The sequence below is a fragment of the Sceloporus occidentalis genome, unplaced genomic scaffold, assembly GCF_023333645.1.
Source record: "Sceloporus occidentalis isolate IW3139 unplaced genomic scaffold, rSceOcc1.0.p SCAF_2, whole genome shotgun sequence".
NCBI classification, from domain to species: domain Eukaryota; kingdom Metazoa; phylum Chordata; class Lepidosauria; order Squamata; family Phrynosomatidae; genus Sceloporus; species Sceloporus occidentalis.
The window spans coordinates 77,699,630-77,723,166 of NW_028316982.1; the positions used below are offsets into that span (position 1 = coordinate 77,699,630).

Here is a 23,537-nt window from a genome sequence, read left to right on the forward strand (position 1 = left end):
TCATGGAGTGAGAAATCTGCTCTGGGTTTTAGACTGAGGAGCTATCCAAGGTTCTGAGCCTACTGGGGGAATAGATAGCACCCATGAAGTTTGGATAGCTTCCAAGAAGTTCAGACTAGAGTGAATTCGCTGTCTGATGACATGGAAGCCACCAAGGGGTTGTGTACTGAAATTAATGTCAGGGCAACTGTTTGCCATTCTGAATGGCTGATGAGCAATGTCCAGAAAGTTGCTTGCTAACAAGCTGGATGAGACATACATTATGGATAGGAGTGTAATTTTCTAGGTAAAATAAAAATTACATTAACAGGTTGTGGTTCTCCTGGTTTCACAGCTAGACCTGAATGCTGACATTTTATCAGTGGTAAAGAATAAGAGATAAATGAAGAGATAAATGTTGGAGTTAAATTTTCTAGGTATGCTGTTTCCTACAATGTTTCGGTGTCCTTAGATGATGTTTATTTTAATGTTTTATATGAAGGAACTCACTTGGCCAAACTAGTCATAGATGAAAGTAGGCACAAATGTATTTTTTAAGTCAAAGCAGGTGTGTACACTAGCATGGTGATGAAGAGGAGAAAAAGGAAAAGGAGAAAAGAAGCTTTAACCCATCACTTTTGGCTAAAGCCCTGATCCATATTGCCCCTACAAACATGGTATTTGCATGGTCTGGGGGAGCTCCCACCTGTTCCAATGGAAGCTTTCTTGTCAGTGAAAACAGTAGGTATACATTCCCTGATCCAGACTGAGATCTACTGTGAGATATTTAAAAAAAAAAAAAGGTTAAAGCCAACCTCCTCCACTCCTATTCTGGATCCCCATGCCTGGTATATCCTTTAAAAAAGCATATAATTTCTAATTCTGTGGAATGTTTTCATAACCAATTTGGTCTGAAATTGTATCCAGTCATGGATTTTACCATCTTTGTGAGGAGTAGGACACTGTTGTATTGACATTTTATGCTTCTAGGAATATTCTCTACATTTGTAAGTTGCTGTATGTTATGTGCCTGTCTTTTCCATATAAATTACAACAGTTTGTAAAGCACATTTCCATTATTCAAGAACTACATACTACAACAGGTGCCCATATCTGTAACCACAGAGTCCCAAACATTTCGGTGCTTCCATTCCCCTTCAACACATTGCCAGAGAAAAATGTGCCATTCTAATGAGATATTTCATATAAATGCTAAAATTTGCGGGAGGGAGGGAGGAAAGGACATGCATATTGCATGGGTGTGAGAAGAACAGGTGCCTAAAGGCATGAACAAGTTTGATGAGAGAATGGACTTTGTTCAGACAACTGAAAGTCTTTAAATCCTATGTGGTTTCTGAAAACTGAGGGTAAACAAATCAGTTGCATACTTCTCAGGCACAGACCTGTTTTAGATTTTTAGGATTCTGGCAATGTTCTGGAGTCTAAAAGCTTAATCTGACTGGTGTCTGTTTGCCCCTTAGCCACACAAAGCTGATTTACAGAGAAGTGGAATAGTGCAGATACAAATGAACCCAGTGCTCCATTCTCCACTGATGAAACAAGCATGGGGTGCACACTTTATGGTTCAGGGGCTGGTTGTGTGCATACATCCCTTCTTCCATTTCCCTATCAATTTGTGGCAACCTCATGAATTTCATAGCATTTCTTTAGGCAAGGAATTCTCAGAAGTGATTTGCCATTGCCCTCCTCTGAAATATAACCTATAGCACTTGAAGTTCCTTGGTGGTTCCCCATCCAAATACTAACCAGACCTGACCCTGCTTAACAGCCAAGTTCAGTCAGGATCTGGTGCCTTTAGAGATGTCTCTCTTATTTACAGATCTTTCCCCATCCCATGCATAGTTTTATACAGCAGTGTGAAAAGAGTGGTCTGTATCAGAACTACTGTGTAAGATGCAAAGAGAATCCATACTTTCACAAATCCTCATATAGATCACTCTTTCCTCAATGAACATTCTCTCCATGCTTCCCAGTGTGTTGAGAAGAGCTCTAGTGCCTCCTGTCTTTTTCTGAGTGTGTGTTCATGTCTGTGTATTGTTCTAGCTGCACATATGTGTTTAATTCTTTTTAAGGGAGGGGGATATGGAGATATTATATGTACTATCTATTGTATATTGTATGGATTTTAAAAATGTAAGCTGCTTTGATTGTTTTTTGTAACAGAAAAACTGGTTATAATAAAGAAGTAGTAGTAATAGTAGTTATTATTATTATTATTTATGGTTCTCAGCACCAAACAAGTTCTTCATCCCTGCTGTAAAGGTTGTCCTGCACCTTCTGGGCAAGATGGAGAATGAAACAGAAGGAACTGGCCCATGGTTATTAAAGGTGACATAATTGTCCCAGCTGCCTTGAAATATCAACTGTGCACTTTTCATCAGGACCATGCTCTTTATGACTGTTGTGGGGAGGCTTGTTTTCCACCTGTTTGGAGGATAAACACTCTGTTCTGCTTGTTCAGCACCTGTTGGAAGATAAACATTTTGAAATTCTTGGAAGGAGATATTGCAACACACTGAAAGACCATAAACAGAAACAGATGGGAGAGCTGCTGCATCTGGAACACAGTCATCCCTCTAGTTCTACAGTGCAGAGAACTGCAGTTTTGAAGGGTATTTAAAATAAAATCAACTGGGATGTATCTGTTGTCACAGAAGTGGCTTTGTTGTTACCCTTTATTTCACACTGTGAGCCCCTTCTTCATTTGGTGAAACATGTTTGCTTTACCAGAGGTTGGAAGATAAAAGACACATCTTCTGTTTTTCATCCTGTTATACATATAATGCACATTAATTAAGAGCTAAACTACACATCCACTTTTTTGCCCAGTTTACATATACAGTATGTGTCTGCTCTTTAGAAATAGATAAATAAACACATACTGTAACTGAGTGCATGCTCGTGTTGTGTACCTCCAAGTCATTTCTAACTTATGGTGACCCTAAGGTACCTATCACAGGGCTTACTTGGCATGACTTATTCAGAGAAGGCTTGCCTTTGCATTCCTCTGCGGATGAGAGACTGTGACTTGCCCAAGGTCACTGAGTGGATTTCCATGGCTGAGTGGGGATTTGAACCTTGGTCTCCAGAGTTGTAGTCCATAAGTCAGAAATGACTTGAAGGCATACAGCAACAGCAATAAAGGTATCTCTGCTTTGTGGATTTGGACTATTATTGTACTTTGTAACATGGGAGCCAGAGTGTATAGTAGTTTGGCTACAACACTGGAGACCAAAATTTGATTCCCAGCTTGGCCATGGGAACCCACTGAACAAATCTTGGGCAAGTCACCCTCTCTCAGCCTCAGAAAAAGGCAATGGCAAACCAATCTTGGCAAGAAAACCCCATGATAGAGTTGCCTTAGGGTTCCCATAAGTTGGAAAGGACTTGAAGGCACACAACAGACACACACACATCTGGCTGCTGTAACGAGTGACTAATAACTTCCTTGAGCCACTATTTTCCAGACCATTAGATGCGCAGTTATTTTGCACTCAGCCTGCGCCACTGCAGGTGGACAAGCACTTTGCCTCCCCCTTTGCAAAACACAAGCTGCTTGATCTGCTTTGGGCAGCCTCTAGCAGCCTGCCTGAGTTCATCCTTCCCACTTTGGCTCTCTGTCCATTGATCTCCTTTGGCAGGCGTTTCTGAAATCTGATTCCTGATGCCATGGGGATGACCTTTGGTCCACTTCCCAGCTTTCACCTGCAGCCAGGGCCCTCCTAAGCTCCTTATGGAGGAAATGCCTGCCTTGAAAGAGAGCACACTCTGATGTGTCTAGCAGACCAAATTTTCCAGCCTCTGCCAGATTGGCTTCCTTGCTTTCGCTCTCTGTGTGTTTTTTCCCCACCTCCACATGCACACATATGAAAAGTGCAAGGGCTGATGCCATGAGAGTGGAAGGTAAAGACACCCAGCATGATTGTGCTCCTCCAAAGAGATTGATTCCAGCCCTCTTTTCTCCCTGTAAACACAAGAATTACTGGGAATGGAAACTTTTGCGTAAAGCTGCAGCGCTGACTTGGAGCCAGAACTCAGAAGGATGATGGCATAGTGCGACTGCTGCCTTAAAAGGCTAAGGTTTTTATAGGGAAATGACCAGAGGAAGAAGAAGGGGGATGGAAGGGAGGAAAGGGCTGGGATTCCCTGAAGCTTAAATCAATCAGTTGCTTGTTGAATTCAGAGACCTAGCTGTGTTCGTCTGGAAAATCAGGATGCAAGGGGATCTTGCAGCACCTTGAGACTAACTGAAAGAAAAGTTGGTAGCATGAGCCCATGCTACCAACTTTTCTCTTTCAGTTAGTCTCAAAGGTACTGCAAGATCCCTTTGCTTGTATTCCCCCCCCCCCCCCCGCATAGCTTTCAAAGTGTGGTTCTGGAATCTGAAACCTTGTGTATGTGTTTTGTGTGCCTTCAAGTCACTTCCAACTTATGTTGACTCTAAGGCGAATATATTATGGGTTTTTCTTGGAAAGATTTCCACAGAGGATGTTTGCCAGTGCCTTTCCTGAGGCCGAGAAGGTGTGACTTGTCCATGGTCCGGTATTGTTTAAAGACAGAAAGGTTTCATGGCTAAGTGGCATTCGAACCCTGTCCACCAGAGTCATAGTCCAGTGCTCAAACCACTCTGCCATGTACAATAAGGCTCATGCATATCATTGATGCTTCATTAAGCATTTGGCGATTAACCAGGAAGCTTCCATTCAAACAGCCTGGAATATTTGCAACCCATTCCTGGGGCCAGGTTTTAAGAACTTTGCTAGCACTTTCAAGCTGAAATTGCAAACCTCACTATTGCAGGGTCTGCCTGGAGAAGAATCCTACCCTAGTGTGACCCTAATGACCATTTTTCATAGCAGTTGCTTTGATGTTTGTTGGTGGTGGTGCCTTCAAATCATTTCAAAATCCTATGATGAACTTATTGCAGGGTTTTCTTGGTAAGTTTCTTCAGAGGGGGTTTGCCATTGCCATCCTTTGAGGCTAAAAGAGCATGACTTACCAAGGTCACACAGTGGGTTCCTGTGACCGAGCTGGGATTCGAACTCTGGCCTCCAGAGTTGTGATCCAATCCCCAAACAACTACAGCACATTGGCTATCTTCCCCTAATAGATTTTAATGATGTGTCCTTCACTTTTTTTCCCTCTAGGCTTTTTTTTTTTTATAACAGATGATTGATGAGCAGAACTCTTGTCATTAGCTCTTGTTTAAAGGAAACAATGATAGTTTGGATTTGGTTGTGTTTGATGCCTACATGCTAAAACTAAATTGAAGATCCTTTCTTCATTGTTACACCAAAAAGGAGGACTTAAAGAGTGTGGCAACTTATTTATTTTATGTCCCAGGATTATGTGCAATGGATACTAACTGAACTGCACGTGAAGTTATTTAAGAAATTGGCATTTGATATTTTTTTCAGGGTTCAGGGTTTTGTTTTGTTCTGTTTTTTTTAAAAAAAACAACTTGGTGTAAATTGTTTCTATGGGAGGATCTCCGCTTTATATTTTGTGTGTGACATCAACACAGTAAAATATCTAGTATCTTTTAAAGACAGAAAGATGACTGATGGTTTGTAAAGTATTATTTTTAACAATGTTGTAAATTTAGGTCATTGCACAAGCTCCTTTCACAAGAACTCCTTGTGCATTGAATTAACACTTTCAGGGAACTGCAGGAATGAAGACTGCCTTGCTGCAGATTTCTGCATAGTAAATTTGGATGCCAACAAGTTGCTGTAGTCATCCAACTCTTTGCATTGATTTAGGATATTGATTCCACCTCAACATTAGGAGGAACTTCCTGACAGTAAGGGCTGTTCGACAGTGAAACAAACCCCCTCAAAGTGTAGTGAAGTCTCCTTCCTTAGAGGTCTTTAAACAGAGGTTGGATGGCCATCTGTTGGGGATGCTTTGATTGTGATTTTCTGCATGGCAGGGGGTTGGACTGGATGGCCCTTGCGGTCTCTTTCAACTCCATGATTCTATGATTCTAGGACAGGAATCGTTCTTGTAAAGAAGGCACCTCTAATTTCCCCTCCAGTAAAACTGCCAGGGAGGGAGGAATTATATGGTCCCTTTCTTCCCATGGATTGTTTGCATACCAGAATGATGGTGGTGGAAATTTCAAGAATCTTCGCTTGTGTTCAATGCTATGTTGTCAGAAACTGGTTTTCAGCTTAGGGGCAATGAGTGAGATCATATTAATGCCAAAGCTGTCATTAAAGTCATAAGAACATAAGAAAAGCCCAGCTGGATCAGGCCAAAGCCATACAGAATCCTACATCTTGTTTTGTTACAACTGTCTACCAGAAACCAAGACAGAACAATTTCAAAACCATTTTTTTCTGCTTTGGGAGCCCCACAGCATGGCTCAGTGACAGCTCTCTGATGTCTCAGTTTCTATCCTTTTTTCACTTTCACCTAGACATATTTCCAAACTTTAAAAGGGAGGGTGAGGGGAAGGGGGAAATGGTAGCCATGTGTTGTTTCCAAACTGTTCCTCTATGTATACTAAAGATATTAAGCATGCTCAAAGCCTGCATTATTGAACTGGACCTCTGAGAATTTTGTTTGAAAATTTTATCCTGATCCATTGACAAACAATGAGAGCAATTTAGGCTTTTTGAGCATGCTAATAAGCCTTCATTGCAGTGAGTTGGCACCTTAGGGAGAGTTTTCTGCTTTCAGAAGCCTCTTTGCAAGCTGTCATTTTCCTCTTCTTCCTTCACAGCTTTGGAAATAGTGAAAAGAGATGAACCAGTGAATAAGCAAGATGGTGCTAGTGGAAAATATTCCTGTTGCTCCCTGCTTCTCTGAGATTTGCAGGACTCTTGAGAAAAGTTTGAAATTTCTCCAGTAACAACAACAACAATCCAAGTTCACAACACAAGGCAGTAGGGTACATTCAATTAAAACACAAAAATAAAACATAATCTGTTTAAAACATAAAATGGATACAGAAAATATTTAAAACATTAAAATAGCATATGGTGCATCCTAACCATCTGTTTTCAGAGCAATGTTCATTAGGTCTGGTCTGTGACACTGGTCATCATCCAACAAATTTTAAGCACTGCTGCACAGAACCTAGCAACATTGTTATATCAAGCTTAATGCCTGAAAGCAATAGGGAAGTATAAAACTGTCCTGTGCAAGGATATTTACACAGTAAGGATGAAATGAGGCTAATGTTTCTACATCTCTCTCTAGACATTGGAGTAACACATGTTCTATTGTTTCTATACGACCAGACTCACAAGGTTATTGTCTCTCCAAATAAGGGATCTTCCTATATCAGCCTTCAAGGATAGCTGAGGAAAGAGCATGTCATCATGCTAGAGTAAAGGCTTTCCAATATTTAGGTACTTCTAGGTTAATTAAATATGCCATAGAGGAGGTGAAGTGCCAGTTAGGCTCACTAACAATAAAAGTTCAAGATCTGATTTACACTCTCTGTCTGCTACATATTTTTGGATGGCTGCTTTGACTTGATCATATCTTATATCGAGTAGAAAATCTGATGAAAAACCCAGTGGTGAGATTTTATTTATCACTGCCTGTTTCCACATAGACTGCAAATCATCACTCAAAGTTAGTGGAGCAAGGCCAATGGGAATAATGGATAATCTAAGCCAATAGTTAAGGATGGTTACCCACACTCTAGCCTCCACTTTCATGAAGCTTGACTCCAAGCTTGAACTTGAAAGGCGGAACTTAAAAATTTAAATTGTACCAATTCTAATGATGCTCAGTTGGAGAAGAGATTCAGCTGGGCACCATACAGATGTTGTGCTATTGATTTGGCTTCAAACATTTTAAGAGCTGCAGGTATATAGTGGCTTCCTCTTGTCTTAAGAAAGTTAAGAATGGCTGTGTTCTCCTCTGTGCATTAGCAACAACATAGGGGCTACATAAACAGCCCCAAAGAGGTGTTCTCCAGCCGTGCCGCCCCTTCTTCAGTTGGATTGGGGCTGCGGCAACTGCATGCTTTGGCCCCAGTCTGGTCTTTCGAGGCACAAAAAGGAGCAGCAAAAAGTGGCTCCTTTTTGCACCCTGGAAAGCGTGTGATGACCACGGGGCCATGGCTATATGGCACTCCTTCAGTGATGCATTGTGTGCATGCAGTGGTGGAGGAGCGCCATGATGCCATGCATTGTGTGGTGCAGTACGTGGCATCACGGCACCCTGGGGGCAGAGCTGGAGCATGCGTTGTGTAAATGCTATGCCCCAACTCTGCCCCCAGGCTGACCCAAAGTGCCGGCCTGCATATGGCCATAGTCCCTATGAGCTTTCTTACTACCAGTAAAATGAAACTTTTGGATATTTTGGTAAATGCTATGATTTTAGTTTTCTGATAATTAAGTTCTAACTGGTTCTTCTAGTACTGTTTTAGTGTTTTCAGTGCTTTTTTGAGTCCAATATGTGTTCTTGAAAGTATTATTGCATCATCTGCATAAAGCAAAACAGAGATTTATCTTCCAGCCAGTTTTGGGGAGTAATTTTTTGTTGTTGTTGTAAAGGTCACCCTTGGAGTTGGGCCCCCAATCTAGCATTCATGCCCCCCCACAACCCCCCCCCCCCCACACACACACACAGATGCATTTGAATTCATCAATATAAGATCAGCAGCATACAATTCCGGTTCAACCAACAGAGCTCTAATCTGGGATTTCTGCTTCATTGGTGGCATATAAGCATTTATTATTATTGGAGTTTGAAGGTTGGACTGGTGAGTTCAGCAATTCCCACCTGAAAAAGAGCATAACAAATGGAATTGGCATAAGAAATGAAATTCATTGTTTATGTACAGAGAAGAATTCAAGGACATCTTCTCTGCATAAAGAAGTACTGATCTCTGTTTTAACTTATGATACTTTGAGATTTAATTGTGTGTGTGGAGGTGGGGCGGGCGGGAGCAACAGCTACTGGCTAAGGGGATAAAATACACCTGAAAGAACTTTATTGTTTAAAAGCATGCTGCTACAGTAGAAATGGCTTTTGTTTATTGTGATTCACCTGCCAACATGATGAGAAACAGATGATGATGATTGTATTTACTTATACGCTGAGAAATCTTGTAGCACCTTTGAGACTGAAGGCCCCTACATATGGGTGGTTCAGCGCCACCCCTTTGAGGCCTGGATGGAGGCGCAGCAACCAGACTCCACGGCCTCCGGAAGGACCAAAAAGAACCCACTTCCTGTGTCCTGGAATGGGCATCACAGGTGTGCTTGTGCACCATGATGATGCCCCTTCCGTGGAGCACCGTTTAGGTGCTCTGCCACACAGCCATCATCATGGCGCCCCAGAGGAGAAAGAAGGGCTTGGAGCGTGTGAACACTCAGCTCTACCACAGCCTTACTGTGCACATAGGCCAGAATAAACTGCTGATCTGTCAAGCCTCTGACTGAAAGAAAGAAAGCTTTCTTTCTTTCAGTTAGTCTCAAAAGTGATACTAGATCTTTCTGCATGATGATTCTACAGACCAACATGGCTATCTCTTTGATTTCTTTCCTTGTACGCTGTCTTTCTCCCAATACAGGGACTCAAGGTGGCTAACAGTAAATTTAAAACAACACAATTTAAAAATAAATGCATTAAAATATAAATATAAAGATTAAAAACCACCCATTATTTTCAATGAGGCTCGAGCATAAGTGTTGTTTTATTTACCTGGAGGGATGTCCGGAATGGATCCCCTGCATAAAAAAGGGTGCACTGTATATGTTAAAATGTATTAAAAACTATATAAAAATTGATCTCACTTGCACAGCATTTAAAAGCTTTGATCAGTTTAAAAAGCCTGATGGCACAAAAATGTTTTTATAGGCTGCTGATAGGAGAAAAGGGATGGGGGCATCCTGCCCTCTGGGGAAGGATATCCAAAGCCTGGGAGTATCCACCAAGAAGTCCCTCTCCCTTGTTCCCACTAAATGAGTTTGAGGGGGTGGTGGGACAGAGAGAAGGGGCTCCCTGGATGATCTCAATGCTCTGGTGGGATCATAAAGGGAGATATGGTTCTTTAAATAATCTGCATCCAAACTGTGTATAGATGCTCCTGTTTCATATTTACAAGATGAAAATGGAGATGATGCAGATGTTTTCAGATTTGAAGAATGATCTTAAACCAATGAGAACAGAAGAAGTGCAAGCATTCAAGCATACAATAAATCAGTCAGTGAAATGGTACAGTCAACTATAAAATAAATTGATTTGAAGTAAAATGTGAGTAATAAGAAGACTTAAGGGTTAATAAAGTTTGTAAAAATAAAAATTTAGAGATGACATTGGAAACTGGAAGCATTGGTAAAGATGGTCATCTGCAAGAAGATATGAAGAAATTTGGAAAGACAGGAAAAAATGTTAAATGGGACAAAGAGAAGAAGAAGAATTTCGTACAATATTTTGATGGACAACAAGCAAAGAGAAGTTCCAGGAGGAGGTTTTTATATGTGAAGAAAAAGAATGGACATACTTAAAACTAGTGTGATGATATGTGTTGTCTTGATTTTTTTCCTCTAGGGTTATTCTCTCTTTTTTGTTAAATGGTGGGAATATTAAATGTTAAGAATAAGAAAATAATTGTTTAAGCTATTTGGCTAAATGGTTGTGGAAAATTATTTTGAGGATCGGGTTTTGGTACAGCGTATATTAAATAAAGAATTTATGTCACGGTGTCATGAAATATAAGAAAAAGGAGAATATGTATAATAGAAGAAAGAGAGAAAAAACTGAGCTTAAGTTTTTAACAGCAGAGATAAAAATAATAGAAACAAATTAGTGAATTATTATATTATATTGCTAAGATTATATTGTTTATAGAAGAATTTTGATGTGGTTTTTTGGGGGGGTTCAGTTAAAAGAAGATTGGTGGCAACTATACTATTAAGTTGTTAGAATTTAATTATACTGATTAGGTATGCTAAAGGAATTGTCAATGGATGTTTTCAGAAGTGGCTTTTTATTGTACAATCACCCTGCCTTTTTCATAGAGTCTTATGGGTGTGGTGAGGGGAGTTTAGACAGAATAATTTCCTGCTTGCAGCCCTCATTTAAGTACATTTGCATGGCAGGACAAGTGAGATCTCTGGCATCTTTGTCTGGCATGAATGAGCTGCAGTGTGCTGCTGTCCATTTCTCATCAGTCAACAAACCCTGGAGCTTCACTCCACAGCTGAGTTATCACAGGACTGGGCAAGTGCAGTGGAAACAGGGGGCACTTTGTACACCATGTACCTGCAGTGGGCCTGAACACCACATTTCCAGCCATCATTCAGAAATGGAAGTCACTTTCCTTTCCAGCTTCCAGGTTGTTAGAAAATTTATGGGGGATTTAAACATAGTTTTTTGTGGGTTTTTCAGGCTATGTGGCCATGTTCTAGAAGAGTTTCTTCCTGATGTTTTGCCAGCATCTGTGGCTGGCATCTTCAGAGAATGTTTGCCTGGAAAGGAGTTGGGTCTATATATACTGTGTGAGCCTGGGAATGCAGGAGTGATTTGCATGTGTATTGTTCTATGCTGATGGCTGGCCTCAGGCTGGGAGGCTAATGCAAAAGAGGATTAATGTCTGCTAATTGGTGATCATTATCTGCTGGGAAAGCCCCTGACTCTGAGTGGTTTCCCATTTGCATTTGCTATTCCTCAGGACGGGTAGCCAAATTTTGTTCACTTTAAGGGTTTCTTCTTTCCAGTTGAAATTATCCAGATGTTTGTGGATTTCAATGGCTTCCCTGTGCATCCTGACATGGTAGTGGTTGGCATGGTCCAGAATTTCAGTGTTTTCAAACAATATTTTATGCCCAGGATGGTTTGTGGCATGTTCTGCTACTGCTGACTTCTGGCTGGCCCAGTCTGCAGTGTCTCTTGTGTTCCTTGATTCTTGTTTGCACACTGCGTTTGGTGGTCCCTATGTAGTCTTGTCTGCAGCTGCATGGTATGTGGTAAACTCCTGCGGCCGTGAGAGGGTCTCTCTGGTCCTTGGCTGAGCAAAGCATGTGCTGGATTTTCTTTGTAGGTCTGTAAACCATTTGAAGGTTGTGTTTCCTCACCAGTTTCCCTATTCTGTCAGTGACTCTTTTGATGTATAGTAAAAATACCTTCCCTTTGAGTGGTTGTTTGTCTTCCCTCCTCTGGGTTTTTCTGGGCCTGAAAAATACACATGCAAATTCTTCCTGCCTTCCCAGGTTCACAACTCCTTTCCAGGCAAGCATTCTCTGAAGATGCCAGCCACAGATGCTGGCGAAACGTCAGGAGGGAACTCTTCTAGAATATGGCCACATAGCCCGAAAAACCCACAAAAAACTATGGATGCTGGCCATGAAAGCCGTTGACTTCACATTGGATTTAAACAACTTGCCTGTGTGGGGAGTGACAATTTACTGCTTTCAGATGGTTGCTCCCCCCAATTTTTTTTTTAAATCTGGTGTGTTGGGGGGGGGGGGGAATGGCTTGAATCCATATGTGGCCTACAAGTGGCACTTCCCCCTTCCCTCATTTATTGCCTCATCCTGCTGTAGACAGCTTCCCTTCCCAGTTATCTTTCTGACCAGCAAATCAGAACACAACTCACTGCTTATTCATGAAAAGCCATGAAGCCCTACTTTAACTTATGCAAATACACTCCTATGTTGCTTTTTTCCTCTAGTTTCTTTATGCCAAATCTGTTCAGCAGGAAATGATGGTGTTACTGCACCAGGATATTTTGACTGATAGAGCTAGGAGAGTTTGCACTGAGAGACAGCATGAATTAGAATTGAAAGTTGAGTGTTGGATTAGGACTCCAGGAGACCAGGGTCCGAATCGCCATCCAGCCATAGAAACCTATTGGGTATCCTTGGGTAACTCCCATTCTCTCAGCCTTGAAGGAAGGCAATAGCAAATCACCAGAATAAATCTGGTCAAGAAACCGCTATGATAGGGTTGCTGTAGGTCAGATTTGACTTGAAGGCACATAACAAAAAGTACTAGGAACTGTCCATCTGGAAATACCCAGGGTGAAAGTTACAAACGATGCTTCAGCCTCATGCATTTCCTTTTTTTTTTAAAATTGGTTGCAATATTCATCCTATAACTATCAGTAATCAAGAAAAGTAGAGATTGACTCTGTATTTGCTTACATTTATATTTAGACTACACTTGCTGGTCTTTAAGGTACTGTAAGACTCTTGTCATGTGTTTCTATAAACACATAAATAAACATGGCAAGGCTGCTGTAGCCCTGGTTTCACAATGTTTAGGGTGGGTAACTTGTTTTGTGTCGTGTATGGAGTTTCTTACCTCTTGATGATTTAGTTCTTTATCGTTCTATTCTGAATCTAGTAAAATTATATCTCTCTTAGGAACTGTGGTGCATTTGCTGAGCAAAGGGAAACATCTACTGGGCAGGATGATGAGATAAGAATACCCTCTAGGGGCCAGCTAAGAACATCATACCTGGCTTAAGAACAGTTGTTTTCCTCGCCCTCTGCTAGGATTTGTGGCTAGCTCAACTGTTCCTGCTCTGATCAGGGCAAAATAGGGAGAGGGAAAACAGCAAACTGAATTAAAGCTCCACTTATTTTTAAGTATCTGCTTTCTTTTTAACTCCACACCTATCTTTTACTTTCCCCCTCCAGGATATTCAGTCTGTTCCAGAATCAATCCAGCCACCTAGTAATGAGAGAGAAGCAAAAAAGAAAAAGCAGAGGAGAAAGAATAAAGACAGAACTGTTGAGGAGAATGATTTTGATAGCTCACCTGTAGATTCTGCTGTTTCACATTTGCTGCCAGATAATGAGCCTTCCTTAGCCGCAGGAGATGCCAGGTAGGCACAAGATACTTCTTCCTTTGCTAATGAAAGAATGCATCTAACAAAGTAGGCTGTTACCCAAGGGAATTTCTACTACGATAACCCATTTAATGCTACAAACTGAAAAGTAATTTAATACCTTACTAACCATCCTCTTGTATTTATGGGCAGCATGGTAATAGATTTTTGTTCTAATTTGATATGTATTTATGGTGAAAAAGTTTAATCCACTTTAGTGACTGAGAATTTAAAATCAGGAGTGATTATTTTAGATTAGCACATACTACAAGGATCTGATGCCCTTGTGTATGTAATGCCACAAAACCTTTCTAACAGTTGCAATGCACCTTCAAAATTAATGACTTTTCTAGTGGGCAATCTGGCAGTTAGCTAAGCTTGCATATTTTGTAATGTGCAATTTACTGTATTCCTACAACTTCCTTAGTGTGTGGTTTGTTTTTCTTTATGTGCAGTATGGTTTCCCCTCCAGGAAGGAAACATGAGTAGCAAAGTGACACACAGGAATCTAATAATTTCTGTCAGTGTTTGAGATCCAAGTAGGATTCTCATAAAATGCATGAACACAATTCTTTGATCTATTTTTTTTAAAATGCTAAATAGCAGCCAAACAGGATTAGGACCATGGAATTAACCCTTACCTCAAGGTAAATCCCACCCACCATTTGAAGTTGCCATTTCACTGTTAGTAGCTTACCTCTCGGGGAAATAAAGCGGAGAGGGTTGGAGAGGTTTTCACTTGCAACTGCTGTGAAAGTGAAAATAATCCCCTACGCTGCATGCTCTCCCTCTCAGCTGTCAATTTTAAAATAACACATCCTGGCTTTTAATATTATTCAGAGTAGCATCTGCACTACAGAACTGATGCAGTTTGTCACTGCTTTAACTGTGAGTGCTCAGTGCTATGAAATTCTGAGATTTGTATTTTTGTATTTGTCAGAGAGCTTTGGTGCCACAAAAAACTATAAATCCCATGATTCCATAGGATGGAGCCATGACAGTTGAAGTGGTGCCAAACTGCATTAGCTCTGCAGTGTGGAAATAACCTCAGTTTGACCTTCAGTTTCTTTAGTACAGTACATTTAAGTTGTGTTAGTCTGTATCAATATACTAAGGGATCTTGTAACACTCAGATGCATCTGTGCTGCACAATTACAGCAGATTGATCCCATTTTTATTGCCATAGCTCCACTGTATTAAATGTTGGGATTTATAGTTTAGAGAAAGATTTAGGATTCTCTACTAGAAAGCTCTAGCCCTGGAGATGGGGGGAGTGAAGTAGAAATCTCTAAATCCCTCACAAATCCCACAGTTCCACAGGATGGCACCATGGCAGTTAAAGTGGGAGCAAACAGCTATACTTTTCCAGTATGGATAGAACCTAACTGAGGAGATTATCACACCAGGGCCAATTCAGCAATTATTGTGGTAGTGAAAACAAAAAGCAACAATAGCGCTATAGTGCTTAATATCTTCGCATACTGGTGCAATCGCATGATAAGGTGATATAAAACCCAAAGAATAGCGCGATTGCTTTCCACATATATCTGTGAATGAATCATTTGTGTATTGGAATTGTAGTTTTGTGCACGTGCCATTTCAGTGAATGTCTTCAAATCATGCACAGAGTAAAAAACAATAAAATAAAATTTATTACTTCACCATAGTATTTTCATCCAGTGTAAACAAAATCATGCCCTACACCTCAAACAAGACTGAGGCCCAGAACACACTGCAGAAATAATCCAGTCTGAGGCCGCATTAACTTCCCTGTCTCAATGCTAGGGAATCCTGAGAACTGTAGTTTTGTGAGACATTCAGACTTCTCTGTCAGAGAGAGCTCTGGTGCCACAAGAAACTAGAAATTCCAGGATTCCCTAGCACTGAGCCAGGGTAGTTAAAATGGTCTCAAACGGGATTATTTCTGTAGTGTGTTTTGGACCTGAAATCCACTGCAAATCCAATCCTGACAATGGAATGAATTGCCTGTGCCAAAATGCAGAGCCTTTAAACTTTAAGGTCCTGGGTTGCTTCCCCAATAGTGCAAATGAAACATGATTAGCTTTCACACACTGGCAATCATGCTTCAAACGTGCTATTGAGAAGCCATTCACGGGATTTCCCCATGAATGATTTGTTGCTGTAGCATTCCTGGTTCTTCCCAGGATAAGTCCTGGATGAGTGTGACGTCATCTGAAAATCTTCTGCACAATTATCCATTTTAACTAGGATTATGGCTTTTTCTTCCCCTTTTTACCCCCATCTGATAATCTCCTGAGAGAAAGAAGTTTGGAGCATTAAGCTTTCAAAGGTTCAATTATTCAGTGAAATTGATTGTGTCTACAAAAGTTTATGCTACAAATTTCTTTCAGTCAGTCTCAAACATGCTACAAAAATAGGGTTGATCCTATTTGTAAGAAAGTACAGCGGGCCATTGGCAACCACTGGGGTTTGGTTCCAGGACCGCTATGGATACCAAAACCCATAGATGTTCAAGTTCATTAAATACAATGGCATAGTAAAATGACGTCCATTATATAAAATAGGAAAATCAAGGTTTGATTTTTGGAATGTATATATTTTTTAATATTTTCAAGCCATGGATGCTTGAATCCATGGATAAAAAAATCTGTGGATACAGAGGGCAGACTGTAGAGCTATGAAATTCATGGGGTCACCGTAAGTTGACAGGTAACTTGGAGGCACACATACACACATATATCCTGGGAAGTTCTTTTGAGATGAAATGAGCATTTGTTAACTTGCTAAAGACAAATATGAGTGCATAGATAGAAATCACAAAGATACTAAAGGTACTAAATGACAGAGTGTGATTTGTGGCATGCCAGTCTGATTTTTCTTTTTTTAAAATGGGTTTCAGGAAATCTTTCTTTCTTTTTCTCTCTTCCCCTCAACATTGTTCTGACAGAGGGAGCTGGCCTTTAATGTCTGAACGTGAGACAAGCGAGTCCTACCAATCCCTTGTCCCACATAATCTTCTTTTTACTGGGTTTGATGTAAATGAAGAGTCAAGATCTCAAATGCCAGTCACAAGCAGGTATCTAGTATGCGCTGCTGTAAATGATTAGTGAAAATGCACCTGCTAGTGTTTTGTGGGCATGCACATTAATGTTGTTTGTGTCTCCTGAGAGCTTGTGGCTTCTAGTATCCTTAGATGAATACTGGCTTAGATTTGCTTTTAAAAACACAATTTATGTAATTCTGTATGGTCTTTGGGAAAGCCAGCATGGCAAAATGGTTTGATTGTTGGACTAGGCCCCGTTTCACCTTGGAAACCCATTTGGGAAGTCACACTCACTCAGCCTGAGAGGAAGGTAAAGGCAAACACCTTTTGAATAAATTCTGCTAAGAAAACACTGTGATAGGTTCACTTTGGGGCTGTCATAATTCAGAAATGACTCAAAGGAACACAACAACAACAACCAGGACTTAGAAATAACTAGCTGAAATGAATGCTGTTACATTTTTCTTTGTTTCATTTCGAGTAACAGCTTCCATTGATATTACTGTTAATCATTTTAATGCTGTGATGTTGAACGATTTAAGAGTAGTGAGCAACTTGCTACTTCAAGATTTTGCTTTGGAGGGCTTAGTTTCAAGCCTTTGGTGCCATTTTAAATTTTTTAATTTAAAATTAAGCTTTAAAAAAAATGAAAAGCAACACTAATGACATGTTACTTGAGAATAATGTAATACATTACTTTTAATATTTTTGAGTACTGTACTGGCAACCGATTATTTTTAATGTCATACTAAAGCAGTATTTCCAAGCTCGTGTTGGTGGAAATGTGTTGCTTGAGTACTGCATATTTATATGTATAGTGGGATGTATTTGTGTGTGTTATAAAATGTTTATAGTTGCCAATCCAGGAGCATGCCAGCCCTAAGATTTCAGTGCTGAAATGTGAGACCTAGGGACACAGCTGTTGATGTCTTACATAGATGTAAAGCCCTGCTGATGTTATTAAGCATAATTCATTAAGTATCAATCACAGTTGCTCAAAGTATGTAATTCAAATAGTAAAAACCAAGTCTAACAAGTAAGAAAACAGTTCTCTGGTTGGAAATAAAGTTTTCCAAGCTTAGCACACTTCCCCAGTACTATAGTTTTTTGTGGGTTTTTCGGGCTATGTGATCATGTTCTAGAAGAATTTCTTCCTGACGTTTCCCCAGTACTGCGTTTAATCTCCTAGTAAGCACTGCTTTTTGAAACAAGTGGAAATTATAGTCTAACCAAATAAAGTTTTCCAAGTTCTACTTTGGATGGAAAACAGTCTGTGGTAGCCACTTGAAAGTAGCCTGCAGCAGCCATGTAAGATTATACCTCCTTGCCCTGAAGACTAGGGAACAGAGACCAGGCCCTGGGATGTGGGAATGCTAATTATGGCCCAGTACACGCAGGTGGTGAAATGTTGCCCCTCTTTGCTGTATCCATATGTGGCTGCACAGATGCGCACTCAAAAAGGAGCCACTCTATGCAGCTCCTTTTTTCCACCGTCATAAGGGCTGCAATGCAGCCCTATGATGCCATTTCTGCTGACAGCTGTCTGTACGTGGTGCCACAGCTGTGTAGCTGTGGCGTCTGCTGTGTAGACGGGTGCGTGCACCTGTTATGTCACTAGGGCTGGGCGCATCTGGACAGCCAGCACTATTGAGCCCTGATATCACTGCAATGTGCCCGTCTGTACCAGGCCTATGATCCAGAACACACTGCAAAAATAATCCACTTTAACTGTCCTGGCTCAGTGCTAGGGAATCCTAAGAATTATAGTTTATTGTAGCATCAGAACTCTCTGACAGAGAAGGCTAAATGTCTCACAAAACTATAGTTCCTATAATTCCCTAGCAGTTAAAGTGGTTCCAAACTGGATTATTTCTGCAGTGTGTTTTTGACCTGTTACCATGCCTGTGTTGTATCTAACGGTGTGCATATATTAGCAGAAGAGATTGTTCTTCCTTTACAGGAAAACAGAACTAGATTTTCCCTCTAACTGGTAGAGTCTAACATGACCCTATCCATTCCATCTGCTCCAGTGAATTGAAGGATGTTCCAATAGGTTTTTTGCTTTAAGAATGAGAAGACAGTTGTTGTCATGAGAGGGCAATTTCTGTGAGTGGGAACTTGTTCTTCTGCAACTGGAGCTCCTTCTGTTTACGGTCTCTTAGGTGAGAAACATTAGCTGTGATCAACTGCAGGTAAAATTTATGTGTTTGCTCATTTTGCCATAGTTTACAGTGGAACCTCTTTGAGTTTTCATTTTCTGGATCAAAAATTTAGGGCAGAGGGTAAGTGTAAGCACAACTGTACACAGCATTATGTGTTTTGTTCCTTCTTAATTATATTTCAAGGGAAGATTTCTTAATACCATCGTACTACAGATACATTTCCATTGCTTCAAGAACACATTTATATAGTGGAGCAGAAAAAAATTTAGATAAACAAAGAGTGAAGTGGCTTTATATAACTGGTCACATAATCTTAAAAAACAGATATGACAGGTGTCAAATATAGTGTTTTTATTTATTAAAAAAGTTTATTGTTGTTGTGTATCTTCAAGTCACCTCCAACTTATGGCAACCCTAAGGCAAACCTATCACATAGTTTCTTGGCAGGTTTTGTTCAGAGGGGGGTTGCCTTGCCATCCTCTGAAGCTGAGAGAGTGTGACTTGCCCAAGGCCACCCAGGGGGTTTTCATGGCCAAGCAAGGATTCAAACCCTGATCTCCAGTAATACTGTAACACTGAAACCACTATTACACACTGGCTTTATATCCTGCCTTATATCTGATGCACTAAGGACAGTGTACAATAACTGAGGACAATAAACAACAATAACAATAATTAAAAAAACTAAAAACATATTAAATTATTTATCACTTAAAACTGGACAGTTTAAAACTAGTTACAATAATGTCGACCATAGCCTATGTACAAATTGGATAAAATCAATTAAGTCTTGACAGTTAGGCCCTGGATGGTTGCTACATTCAGTCAAGTAAGAAGATCGAGGAGAACTTAATCTAATTTTGATGTAAAGGGGATGTCCACACATTCTTAAATGTGTTGTAATTAATGAAAAGGGGTAAATGGTTTAATACATAGGATTCCTCACCACCAACTGGAAATCTCCTCTGGTAAATGAGTCTGCTAAGCTAACTCTACCAAATTGCTATCAGCATGGGGCCAGACAGGTCATGAACTTGTAAATCCAGGTTCAAGAACATGTTGCCACTCCTAAGGTGTTAGTAGTGGCAGATTTTACACAAGGTAGATACATACAGTTAGGAGCAGCAATGTAATGGTTCATTCTATTTGGAAAGCCTTGTAACTCAGCTGGAGGCACATTTATGTGAAAGTAAGCCCTGATGACTAGGATCAGAGCCTTAGGAAGATTTGCAGTTAACAACATAAACTCATTAGCATTCATGCCTTTATCACTTTATGTTATTGCTAGGTTTTTTTTTACACTTTACAGTTATTGTGTTTTACTTTGGAAAACTTCTTGATAGTTTTTACCCTTAAAGGAAAGATGTACCTTTTTAAAACAAAATAAATGTCTCATCTAGATTTTGCCATTCTCATTTTCTCATAACTATGGACATTGTGTTTGACTTGTAAAATATAAAGCAGCTAAGAAACATAGGGGTAACAAAGTCTTGCAAATATGTTACTCAAATTCACTTGGCCATCTGTCCATACATAACTTTGTTTCATTTGCGAGATGCCTATGGCATTAGTAGAGAGAAAACAAACAGTTCATTTGTAGTCTTGATCACCCCAAGGCAATTTATGCCATATCCTTCCTGAAACAAGGCCCGTCTGGCATTCCAGATTTCATCTGTCAAATATCGGAGGGCACGAGATTAGGCTACATTTCACAGTACCTTGAAGAGAAATACCTCCCTTTTCATCCCCAATATTTTTGGTCCATTTTCTCCAAAATATGTGTCTCCAAATGTGTCTCCCATTTCACAGTAGTGCCCCCAAGCCTCTGTAGGGTTCTAATGACATTTTGCTGCATCCGCAGGCATTATAGCACTTCCCTCACCTGTTTTAGGCCTATATGGTCCTTTTCTTTAAACAGGAGTCACTGTACAGGCTTAAGAGTGCTGCCCGGGGAGAAATTGCAGAGGCTTGTTTGGCAATGACCAGTCATGGGGACTGCAGGCATGGGATCTCAAAGAACCATAAAACAACCTTGGGAGCTACATGGACCGCACAGGCTGTATTTCCCCTGGTATGGATCACTTTCAGGCCTTGTTTCAGGAAGGATATGGCATAAATTGCCTTGGGGTGATCTTTGTAAAGACAAAAACAAAGGGGATTCATCCTATTGATACTCTTGGGCCTTTCACTAGCTTTCAATATCATCAGCTATAGCTTTCTGGAAAGATTGTCTGTGAGAGGCATTGTTTAACAGTCATGCTTGGATGATTGTTACCTGAAGACGAAGATCATTTTTGAGGGTCATGATACGGGGTTCTGTGTGGCTCTTTTCTCTCTTTCCCATTCTCTTTACCATCTATCTATAGCTGCCCTGATAACTTGGTCATCCAGACTTTTCCTCTGAGGTGTATGAAGATGAGACCTAGCTGTGGTGTTTTAGCTTTCCTCACCCACACAACCCTCCAAACTAACTGAAAATTGGATGAAACCAAAACTTGAACTAATATAATGTCATGTTGGGTTTAAGAAAAACATAGTAGTGAAACCTAGTGGGAGTGCTCAGGATGAGTTAGCCCCTGCCCCTGGCATAGCAAATGTATAAGTAATGTTGTCATTACCTGTTATTGTGCCAGTGTATTTGAGCTTTTATGGGTAGAAGAACTCTTCAGATCTTGATAGCATGCTTTGTCTCCAGTAGTGAGATTACCCAAAATCCTGTGAAAAAGCCTTGAGATTGCAATACATACTTTTTTCGTATATAGTAATGCATCCAATATTTTAAATGCAAAGCATGATTGCATGACAATTTAAGCTTTATGTGCAGCAAATATTGTCTTTGTTCTCATGAGGCACATTTTTTGACTTTAAAACATATTTCAACACAGTTCGTCATGACCTACGAAAGCTCAGAAATAAGGAACATGTGCTCCCAAATGCTGGGCTCACTGCTACATGTGCCCCTTCTCTGAACAAAGCAGTATAGGTTGAGTCTTTCTTTTTCCAAAATGCTTGCGACTAGAAGTTGTTTGGGATTTTGGAGTTTTTCAGATTCTGGAATATTTGCACAAAAATAATGAGATATCTTGGAGATGGGACTCTAGTCTAAACATGAAATTCATTTCTGTTTTATATGCACCTTATACACATAGCCTTAAAGTAATTTTACACACAATATTTTAATAATATTGTGTACATTGAGCCGTCAGAAAGCAAAGGTGTCACAATCTCAAGTAGACATTTTTGGAGTATTTTGTATTTTGGAATGCTGAATAAGAAATGCTCCACCTGTATAGAGTTTTCAAGGATCTGATTGCCCTGATTCCCACATGTGGCGAATTTAAGATATTTTGATTTCTAGGAAACATATTCTGGGGTAGCCGTATTGGCTAGATCACTCCTGTAATCCTGTAAAGGTATTGCCTAGATCACTCTTGCACAGCTTGGGACTCACTGAACCAGCATTACCATCTACTTGCCAATTACAGTCTCCCCTGCTGATTTTGCAGTCCCAAGAAGGCAGTGTAAACAGAGGTTTATACAGTTTCTGCTGCTATCCGTGGCTAGTGCTGTGCATTCAGTATGATGCCTCAAAACACGTTTGAATTCAAAGTGGATGGTTATCTGAGCACTAGTGCCATCTAAAGTAGAAAGCTTGTTACAGTGGGCCCTTGGTATCCACTGGAGTTTGGTTCCAGGACCCTTGTGTATATCAAAATCAATGGATGCTCAAGTTCTGTTAAATACAATGGCAAAGTAAAATTATGTCCCTTATATAATAGCAAAATCAAGGTTTTCTTTCTGGAATTTATATATATATTTAATGTTTTCAAGCTGTGGATGGTTGAAACACTGGATAAAGAATACATGAAAATGGTGGGCCAACTATAATTTGCACCACTGGTTGGTGCTGGGAGAAAGCTTGCATTCTCAACAACTGATGTCCATTTTACTTGCACACAAATGATCTAGGCAAAGGAGCCAGATAACGGTAGAAAGCAAAGGCAGCAGCTGCCTATCATAGCTGACATGAAAAGGCAAAAAGCAGTGGCCAGTCTGAATCTGTGGTCTGGTATTCATTAGCAAGCATGATGGAAAGATGAGTGTAGACTGTGTACTTATACCAACAGTAGAGATGCATGTAGATCAGTGATTCTCAACCTTCCTAATGCTGCGACCCTTTAATACAGTTGCTCATGTTGTGGTGACCCCCCCAACCATAAAATTATTTTTGCCTCGGTTCCTAAGACCATCAGAAATATGTATTTTCCAATGGTCTTAGGCGACCCCTGTGAAAGGGTTGTTCGACCCCCAAAGGAGTCATGGCCCACAGGTTGAGAACCGGTGATGTAGATTAATAAGTCACAGAGTTAAGTGGGATAATGGTAGGAAAACAGTAGGCCCAAGAGTTTCAGCATTGTGCGCAGAAATGAGTGGCCATTTCAGTGTGGCCTGTAACATATGGTACTTCACTTTTAGTAGTATATCTAGGATGCTATCAGTACTTCACTTAGATTTAACTTATACATGTTTACTCATAAGAACATTTGTT

At 40.3% G+C, this 23,537-nt stretch overlaps 1 protein-coding gene across 2 annotated transcripts in view; it reads left to right on the forward strand.

The window, feature by feature from the left end:
- TACC2 (transforming acidic coiled-coil containing protein 2) overlaps positions 1-23,537 on the forward strand; it is a 206,969-nt gene that overhangs the window by 20,867 nt on the left and 162,565 nt on the right. For both annotated transcript variants that reach the window (XM_089510070.1, XM_089510071.1), the window contains exons 3-4: positions 13,611-13,798; positions 16,731-16,859. In XM_089510070.1, the coding sequence (XP_089366196.1) occupies positions 13,611-13,798; positions 16,731-16,859 (317 nt within the window). The remainder of the gene's footprint in view (positions 1-13,610; positions 13,799-16,730; positions 16,860-23,537) is intronic.